At 35.4% G+C, this 10,389-nt stretch overlaps 1 protein-coding gene across 2 annotated transcripts; it reads right to left on the minus strand.

The window, feature by feature from the left end:
- Nucleotides 1-558: 558 nt before the first annotated feature.
- LOC126816938 (putative peptidyl-prolyl cis-trans isomerase) lies at nt 559-8,945 on the minus strand. 2 transcript variants are annotated; one of them, XM_050543729.2, is made up of 4 exons: nt 8,779-8,945; nt 7,129-7,327; nt 6,263-6,382; nt 559-893 (listed from the first exon to the last, which is right to left on the minus strand). In XM_050543729.2, exons 1-4 carry the CDS (start codon nt 8,830-8,832, stop codon nt 652-654), a joined length of 615 nt encoding a protein of 204 aa, XP_050399686.1. In that variant the 5' UTR covers nt 8,833-8,945; the 3' UTR covers nt 559-651. The 2 variants fall into 2 exon arrangements, with proteins under 2 accessions (XP_050399686.1, XP_050399687.1); XM_050543730.2 differs by lacking the exon at nt 559-893 and adding an exon at nt 2,087-5,322 and having other exon boundaries at nt 8,779-8,941.
- Nucleotides 8,946-10,389: the final 1,444 nt, after the last annotated feature.

Genomic DNA, 10,389 nt, shown 5'->3' on the forward strand with positions numbered 1-10,389 from the left:
ACACAAAGTAGGTCATTTCGGAACTAACATATGGTTTAATTTTATTTACATAATTCGCTTGCGCGTAGGGGTCTTTAGCAGTGGGAGGAAACTGAAGGACCCGGAGAAAACCCACGAGGTTGGACAGGCGACCCTACTCCTTGCCACGTACAACCAGGGATTTGAAACCACGCCAGTCGACTCAATGACAGACGCTGTGTTGTATGAAATAAGACCATAACCATTTTGTTGTGGGTGAACTGAAATGTTAAACCTCTTCTTAAATCAAAGCCAGGAGGTAATCTATGTAGCGTTGGTATTTTGATCATATCAATCTGAGTACATTTTTAGTGTGGATTAAGCCATGAGTAATTTTAGCGAAAAAGCAAATGACGTTTCGTATCTTTAATATTCATTGTTTTGAAAATAAATCACAGTTCTAAAATCTAGTTGCAAAATCTCTAAGATATAATTCGTAAAATATGTTTGAAATATTAAATGTGATATAATAAAAGTGTTATGAAAACCATTACTAAACTATATTTAAAAAGAAAAACCCATTACAAATCCATGAGATAGATTTAATCGTATGTGTCACTTTGACTTCAAATTGATGACATTTCAATTACTGGACAATAATGAATTGATTGGTGAACACATTGCTCTGTTTGTTTATTCATCATCAACTTCCACGCCTTCCTTCATTACAGTCAGTTGTTCTTCAAGGGCTAGCATTCCGCAATTCGATATAACAATATCCTCGATTGGTCGATCCATTGAATTTGTAGGTGCCGATTCAATATGCTTGACAACCTGCATACCTTGCAATATTTTACCAAAAACAACATGGCGACCATCTAACCATGGTGTCTTAACAGTTGTGATGAAAAACTGAGATCCATTTGTATCCTGACCTATTAAAAGAAATGTGTAAAATAATACTGACTTCATTTCGATATATTAATAAGGGGCAATAATTACTTTAGTTATAACGAGGATGTGATTATAGTGTTAATTAACCACACTATATTAAATTTAATGGTATTTAATTCTCACTTCCATTAGACCCTTACAATACACGTTCTCGCTTTGATGTACAGAAGACTTGTGCATGCTTTACTATGACAACTAGATCTACGGGTGCACATATACACACACATCTCATTACTATTTATATAAATATCTCATTACTATTCATATATACAAAGGTCATGAATATTCATGTTAACAACTAGTACAGTTCAGTCTCTGATGTAATAGTCATTCAACATTTACCATTATATTACTACTGGGTGGTTAAGTGAGTAAGACCCTGGCTTGCTAGCCTGGGGGTCGCGGGTTCGCTCCCAGTGTTGCCCGAGAAAGTTCATCAGGATTTTCTGGCGTGGTTTCCCCTTGTCAGTGATGCAGAACGGAGGGCCGAGAAAATTCGAGATTTTTCGAAATGGTTTCCCCCTTGTCAGTGGTGCAGAACCCAGGGCCTGACAAGGACAGCTGTCTAGTCATTCGGATGGCATAAAAAAACGAGGTCCCGTGTACACATTAACTATCGTCAATGAGGGGGCAAAACTCCCCATGTTATATCGAAAATGGTACAATGATTTGTGTAAATGACTTGGGTAGATTTTGCGTTTCTATGATGATATACGTCTGTAGAATGTTTGTCAATATTGTTAGTCAAGGGAAGATTTGTGAGAGGGGAAAGAGAATGGTGCATATTGTTTTAAAAATGCTCAAAGACAAAGGCCTTGGTAAAATAGACAATTGTCAAAAAACCCCATTAAGCCAAGTATATATGATTGAAGTCTATTGGGACAATCAAATTCAGAAGCAAATATTTACAGATTGAGGCTTCACATGAGGTTTTTGCCAAAAATTTGATTATCTCCCTTAGTCCCTTATAGTACGATTTAATAGACTTTAGGCATAAGATTGCTTTTTTGAACGATTTTCAAATTTACAAGGTGTCAGTGTTCATAGACCCTTGTGTCCATAAAATTACTCCTCTCACCTACAAAGAGTTTTACATACTTCTTCAAGCTGTAGGCCTAATCATTATGAAAATGAATCTTGACAATTGTATAGCTCATAAGAACAAACTAGTTCGGATGGAATGATGGGTTTATTAAAAGAATAGCATGGACATTAATATAAATTGTAAGTTGAAATTCGTTGGTGAAAAGTTAGTTTAATGGAAGATTATGTTAGAAAAGGAACTGGTTACAAAAGTAGAAATGAAACAAGTGTTTTTAACCTCATACTTTTCTTCTGCAACCACTTGGCTAATGAAGACAGGCATATGATAAGCACAGAAGTTGTACCTGGACAATAGTGCTCCAGCCTACTTTTATTCTGATATCTAACTGTGAGGGGATATTTAAAGACTAGCTCACAACCTGCCGTACATGCTAATACGAGAGGGAATTTTAGTAAAACCGTGTGTGAGTCTTACACATCACTTGCGTGTGTTCGGCACCGTTTAAGATCACAGACTGGTCGTAGAGACTTTTGGTCCTGCACATTTTTACCCGGTTTCCTGTGGCTGGTTTGCGATCTACCAAACCCTACAACCCGAGCGTGTCAAAACACGTACAGCGGATTGTGATCTAGGCTTAACATGATTACAATGGTAGGAATATGGAAAGCATTATAAAACTTATATAATAACAATGAGTATGTCATACATAATAATACTCAAGACAGCCATAACATCTTCTTGCTATCCATATAGTATTAAATAGCTTCTTATCTAGACACCAGACCAGAGCATTTGTAAGAAATACAATTGCTGTTCATCTTTGAGCAATGTCCTGACTAGCATTTTTTAGACTTTTTCTTAAGATAATGAATTATTCATGTAGTCAGAATGTTGATCAATAACAGACAGGAATTGTAGTTCCTTACAATTGGTCAACTGTGGATCTAGTTCAAGAACTAAATGACATTGAAACAGCTTATATTATGTATAAAAACTATCAATAAAAGTCTAAACTTTGGCAAAGGAGCTATTAGTTACTATTAGGATAGCAGAGGGTTATTTAAGCAATCAGGAAGGATGCAAGCTATTTAATGGGAAGGCATTGATGTTTTTTGGGGGGAGTATGTTAAATTTACAAAAGATGCATAACAAACAACTTTCTAAAATATCATATATAAGTACAAATGTAACTTGTCTAGAACACCTTATATCACATAGCTAACAATTTTAACTTTGGAAAAACCCACATGAACTATTTTGGCCTAGGGAATGAAGATGAGTGTTTTTCCAGCTTAAGTACAAAATGTCATTAAAACAAAGGCACTATTTTGATACAAAATGACTAGACATTTAGGTAGAAATAAATCCATGCTTTTTAAGTTCATGATATATCAGCCACCTTTTATTACACCTTGACAATGTGAATATAAACACATAAAAAATAATATCCACTTGTTAAGAAATATATAACATATAGCTATAAAATATATTAAATGCATAGATCAAATAATTTTATTGTTTCTGAAACATTCTCCAGATTATTAAATGCTACTCCACTAGTTTACTGGCAAGACATGCAGCGAAGGTCCATTTTTTTTTTCTTAATAGCACTACAGGTCCATATTTTTTTTTAATAGCACACAAAAGGTCCATATTTTTCTTAATAGCACTAATAGCACAGAAAGGGTCCATATTTTTCTCAATAGCACAGCAAGAAAAAATATCCCAAGTTACATAAATGACATTTTTATACGACACAAGTTGGGCCTAGAACAGTATTAGATGCTACCACTCCTAGTTCTACCAGTCGAACTGAAATTGGACTATAATTTCCTTTAGTTTTATAAAATATTGTTGTTAACATCAGGACCAGATTAATTTCAAAACCAAAATAGCAGTGCTATTATCAAAAATATTTCCTTAGATATCAATATCAATTTATCAATATTAATTTATCAAATATATCAATATTAAAGGAGCTAAATCGCTAATATTTGGGACCTACAAATTGGCACAAATGGGTCGCAACGTATATAATAATGTAATATGAATGTAAATAAACTGATTTACATTCAGTCATTTACATTTCAAAGCAGTTCCGTTCGGCGAAATAGGCCAGTAGTCTCAATCGAATGGCAATCTCTAGCGTCTGGTTATTCCAATCTACACCGATAGTATTTATTGCGCATGCTCTCTAGATAAGAATATGAAGTCACGGTTTGACATGACTTGTGGAATATGTTTAACCTCGTTCTTCGAGTCGCTTGTTACAAATTGTGCTGAAACGCATTATGGTACACGATTCGTGTACCAATCGTAAAATGTTTATTTTGTCTTAAATATTGGATATCAGATGCCCATCTTTTCTCGGTAAGATCACAACACCAATGTTGATTAAAATTAACAACTAATTCGTGTTTCCAATGTCGAAGGTTTTGGATGATATTGAGTTAGAGACTTAGCTACTTTAATTTATCAGATATATCAATATTAATTATCAGATATATCAATTTATCAAATACATGTACTGTATATCAACAATATCAATATCAATTATATTTTTAAATAATAACATCAAATATATTTCCATTTAATTAATACCAATCATATTTCTATATAACAAATATTAAATATAAATTTCTATATAATTAATATTAAATATAAATTTCTATATAATTAATATTAAATATAAATTTCTATATAATTAATATTAATATCACAAATACAATCTAAAGCCCCAAGTGTTTATCTGCTAATAAAATTGGTTGTATCTACTTCACTACATTCATACAACTCATAATAATCATATCACACTAGAAATTTTAAAGTACTTTTTCCAATAAAGTAAATACTTTTAGTTATGATCACCAACAAAATGCCAAAAGAAGCATTTGGTCGATTTTGAATGACCATGATTCTAAACTAAAGTGTTTCCCCTACAGATTGCGGGGTTTGAGTCACAGATTCGTGAAATTTTAATATAAATTCTAAAATCAGCATGAAAAAAAAAATAATCAAATTTCAGTTGGGAAAGATTTTCTGCAATCATACACACACATTAAAGTAGGCACGGCCAGTTGGTTCTCAAGCAAATAAACCCTGTTCATTGCACTATATAGTATCAACCTAACGAGAAAACCATCATTATGATCTCTCAACAGAAAATTTTTCTCCCATTTGAACAACACCACTATCGTCAATGGTAACATCATTGTTAGGTCTATCAGAACGGCCAGTTTTAACTTGTTCAATTTTTCTGACTACATCCATGCCTTCTAAAACTTTACCGAATACAACATGGTGGCCATCAAGCCATTCCGTCTTAACAGTTGTAATAAAAAACTGAGAACCGTTTGTATCTTTACCTGAAATAGAAACAACAAGACTCAATGTCCTGTGCCCTGGTATACCTAAAGCCAAGTCATATTTGTTTCCATGGAAACACAAAAATTATTCAGGTAATTACCAAAAGAAATTTTGTCTGGACAGCTCTACTACGGTCTACTCTTCTATCGATGTCCAACTGGCCAGCTCTTTCTCTAAATCGTGCATATTGTTTCTTTAAATGAAAGTATTTCTTATTTTATTTAGACTGTTGCATATTATTACATACCCGGTAGTTTATGTCCTGGGTCAGGACATGATTTTGTATCAGGAACAAGGTCCCGTCCGGGTCCCCAAAAACAATATTTATATGGGTGGAAGTCCCTCCCAGTGCCACCAGGTAATATTGGGCTGTGTGGAACATGTTAAAGTCAATTTGTAGCACATCTGACCCACGGTATATGTTCGATACTGGTTAAAGGCTCAATACCACTCTTGTTGTAACTGAATAAAATGTCCCAATCTTTATTCTGGTCAACAAATTGTACTATTTTATAATATTCCAATTAATCATCTTAACACACCTAATTTAAAAACTTAGAAAAATTGTACTAAATGATTTGAAAAGCCTAACGTAAACCTTTTCAAATGTGACTTGGATTTAAAAATATTTTCGAACCCTCTGGACAAGTAAAATAGGATGTAATGGAAAATTTACACAACAGGTAGGACACCTAAACATCTAATACTTAGAATAAGGCTATTATTTATTTTCTGGAGCTGTCAAGCCAGCAAGAGTGTTATTGTCCCTTTAAGCATTATGATTGTAATGTTGAAAACCGCATTGAAACAGCATTGTTTTTGCCATTTGCAAGGGGGCAACAAAAACTCAAAACCATGATGCAAAGCACATCATTGCGTCTCCCACTTAGCCCCTGTCCTGGGTCAGGAGATATCAAGTTAAAATTATTACATTCTTACCTGCATTAGCCATGCTTAACCATCCAGGACCATAATGATTCAAATGGAAATTTTCATCTTCAAATCTCTCACCATAAATACTTTTACCACCTGTACCATCTCCTCTTGTAAAATCACCACCTAAAATAACAGTATATCTTTTATACAAACACTTAAAGTGGCATTATGGAAGATTTGATAAAGAGCTAATAGTTTTCGCTATAATAGTAAAAAATAGATAATGTAAAGGGAATATGCTGAAAAATTCAGTCAAACTACTTCACTCTGAGCCGAGAAATCCCCATTTCAATAACAGTCTAACCTTGATTGCCATTGTTACCGTTATGATACGAGCGTAATACACAAAGTCTCGATTATCCATTTTTAGGGTTAATCATCAACCACCGTTTTAACCGCTGATGGGATTCAAATCTGTTGAAAATCAGACCCATCAGATGGCATCGAGAGTTGATTATGGTCTTGTCATGTTAATAAATGTCTAATTAATAGTCTATATAACATTTAAGGTCTACAGAAAGACCCGCAATAGGCAGATGATTGTAGTCTTGCATAAGTAATATCACCACCTAAAAGTGATATGTTTTTTTAGTACAGCAGGTGATCCCGATTTAAAATGATTGCAAGATTTCTAAATTGTAGTGGTAACTGATTAATAGTGATGATCACATATTTCCTATGAGGGAAATTTGCCTGGACAGCAGCGATACCGCCTACCCTTATATCGAATTCCAATTGCCAAGGGATCTTTTAAATGCACGCCAATGTGTACACAGGTCACAGGACCTCGTTTTTTTGTCGCATACGATCTACCAGATAGCTGTCCTTGTCAGGCCCTCCGTCTAAGACTACTAGCTTTCTTACAATACCTTGAATCATGAAATTAGGAATAACTCGATGAAATTTGCTTCCTTTGTAGCCAAACCCTGGTTGACCTGTAGCTAACTGGTAAAAATTCTCAACAGTTCTGGGCACATCTTCACCAAATAAACCAATTACAATTCTTCCTGCATTTTCATCTCCAATTTTGATGTCAAAAAAAACTTTTTTTGTGACAAAAAGCTCTGCCTGAAAATTTAAAGATTTTGTTGGATTGTTCTGTGGGATGACAAGATAACTTCCACATAATGTTTTCCAACATTAATTTAATAATACATAATTGTTATGTTGGGGTTGATGTAGAAAACACTAAAACAAACAATATCATTTAAAGTAATATCCTTTATTCTAAGTGACTATTTTAGTATAATCAGAAAGAACTACTCGCTACGCTTTCGATATCTGTTTCCCTCATTGCTATACTAATGTCTAAACTTATATAGCCTTCTACATATCTAAATACATGAATATTTATGAGATACTACTCTCAGAACTAAACTGGTATTGTGAATGGCCTATGATATACAAGGATAGCACTATATAACACCATCACAAATTGATCTAAGACATCAGATCAACCAGATACAATGGTCTATATGTAACCCCATTTAAAGAATTATGTGCTTAATAATCAAGCCTGGAATTCAGCCCCCTGTCACAGACATAGTCAGACACACTCCTCCTGGTGCCCATCATTTTGTGCTGCATTGATTTGACTTTTTATGTGTTTTCTTGATATTTTTAATACACCACCAGAACTAGTAGATATGTCTACATACATGTACATGCAATGATTTTTTAAAAAAAAAGGGTGCCGGGGGGTGAAGGAAAGTCTTACCGAGCATAACAAGGCAAAACATTTTTTGGATGTGCAATTAGTTAAAATTAAAATAAATGAAATGAAATGGGGTTTAACATACTACTGTTCTGCTCCGAACTGGGCTAATGAAGACGGGCATACACCATAGGCCTACAGTGTTCCTACTCTTATATCGAATTCCAACAGTCAAGGGGTCTTTTACGTGCACCCCAAAGTGTACACAGGACCTTGGTTTTCCGTACCATCCGAATGACTAGACAGATATCCTTGTCAGGCCCTCCGTCCTTCATCACTGACAAGGGGAACCACGCTGGACTTTCTCGGCCAATGCAGGAATCGAACACCCGACCTTCAGGCTATAGCGAGCCAGCGCCTCACCCACTTAGCCACAAGTAGTCCAGCTCTGAACGTAGGTATCATTACACTATTTTAAGGCGGTGAGATAAATAAATAATATTGTATTTGTTAAAAAATCACATTGAGATGTGTTACATGATGTGATAATCCTGCGCGCCGTTCCTATTTCATTTTCAGTTGCAGACATATCTCGTCCCCTACACAGGGAGAGAGAAAAAAAAAAAATCCCAAGGAGAAAATGATAAAAAAAATTCGGACCGCAGCACCCTCTCACTTTAACAGCGTTTCTACTAGTACTACCGTCTACTGGTACTGCTATAATGCCCACGGAAGAATAGCGACCGGTTACCCTGTCACGTGACCGACTGCATTTAGAAACATCGTTGTGGCTATGACTTTTAGGTACCAAACTTTCAGAACAAAAAGCCTATTCCACACAATGACATAATATGTACTATCATACCTGACAAGCAGTATAAAGTGCCAAAAGGCAAACACCAAGCAGCCATCCGTTCATTTTTATTTTTTCGAGCTTCTCACAAAAGCCTCAGTGACCAGTCAACTAACCGCTTCAGACTCTAGTTACTCTGCCACGCAGTTCAGGTGGTTTTCGTTTACATCTCACCAGCCTCGGTTTCGTATTTTCTAAACACGCTTTTGTGTATTGAACTATCAAATTTCTTAAATCCATGAGTTTAAAGTTCGGTAATGCTATAATCGGTTCACTGTGTACCATTGAATGACAGTGTAGGGGCAAATTCGGACGCTAGCCTTGCCAATAATAGGCCTAATATTAATTAATAATTGTTTAAAGGGACCATCCCAATTTTTACAGAGTCTCAGAAATAAAAGTCTGTGTACGTAGGATATTTAAACGCTAAAATATAGCGGAATGGTGTATTTACCTTGTCTGAAAATTTCAGATCCAAATATAGAGTCATTTGGCTGTAAACTTGAAAACCGCTTATACATAAACCTTTTAAGATTTCAGGTCAATTTTTTCGTTGGGTGACCTGATAACCTATTTCATCTACACATTATTTTTTTAAAATACAAGTCTGGTTTTATCCATACACCATATAATACAGCTGAAGACTGACCGATTGAAGTTGGGTTAGTTGCTTGTCCTGAAGGTAGAGGGCTTTTCACACAAAATTAGACAGTTTTATTCTCCAAAATATAATTGAGATTGGCCCGTTAATTTATACTATAGCCTATTTAAAAAAATAAGTAAATGTCATTCATGATCTATTATAAATCCTTATTGTATACTAAAGAAATAGGCTATAATATCTGTACTAGCCTACTAGCTGCCTTGAATCACAGGGTTGAATCCAGCAGCTGGGCCATCTATTTTTGAAGCCTGTTCTGCATTTGTCAGATTTATGTCTAGTCAATCGAATGGAGAGAGAGAGAGAAATGGGGTGTCAACTCGACACAAACTAGGTCATTTCGAAACTAACATATAGTTCAGTTTTATTTCAATAATTCGCTGAGGAAACCCAAGGACCCAGAGAATACCCATGAGGTTGGACAGGCAACTCTTCTCCTTGTCATGTACAACAAGGGAATCGAAACCATGCAAGTTGACTCAATGACAGACCTTATGATACAAAGCACACATGCTAACCATAGAACCCTAAATTGGCAATTGTAAATCGAAGAAATGGAGTCATGCAGAAATGGGACTGCTGTCACAAAATTCCCCTAACCCGCATTGCACATGTAGGCCTATTCATAAAAATAAAAATTAGGCTACTATTTTTGTCCCAAAATGATCGATGTATTAGTCCTAAATTTGAAAAAAAAAATGTACAAAAACGAAGTGCAATGTCAGGTGCTGATGGGTTTTGTTAAACCCCCAAACACCAAGTCAAGGGTTCTATTTCCTTTATAGAGAGAGATCCACGACCAAACAGGGTCATTTTGGCACTAATGGTAGGCTTGTGCATAGGGGTCTTTCGCAGTGGGAGGAGCTCTAGAAGCTCTAGAGAAAACCTACAAGGTTAGGCATGTTACCCTACTCTTGTCATCTACAAGCATGGGATCGAAGCCACGCCCCCCCCCCCCTAAA

This window comes from Patella vulgata, chromosome 3, assembly GCF_932274485.2.
Source record: "Patella vulgata chromosome 3, xgPatVulg1.2, whole genome shotgun sequence".
Classification (NCBI taxonomy): domain Eukaryota; kingdom Metazoa; phylum Mollusca; class Gastropoda; family Patellidae; genus Patella; species Patella vulgata.

Bases quoted from the DNA above. Each gene is read 5' to 3' on its own strand.
- LOC126816938 (XM_050543729.2), bottom strand. From the start codon at position 8,832: ATGAACGGATGGCTGCTTGGTGTTTGCCTTTTGGCACTTTATACTGCT. The intron at 6,383-7,128 runs GTATTGTAAGAA...CTGTTATTTTAG, and splicing joins TCCTAATTTCATGATTCAAG to GTGGTGATTTTACAAGAGGA. The intron at 894-6,262 runs GTAAGAATGTAA...TTCTTTTAATAG, and splicing joins GTTAAGCATGGCTAATGCAG to GTCAGGATACAAATGGATCT.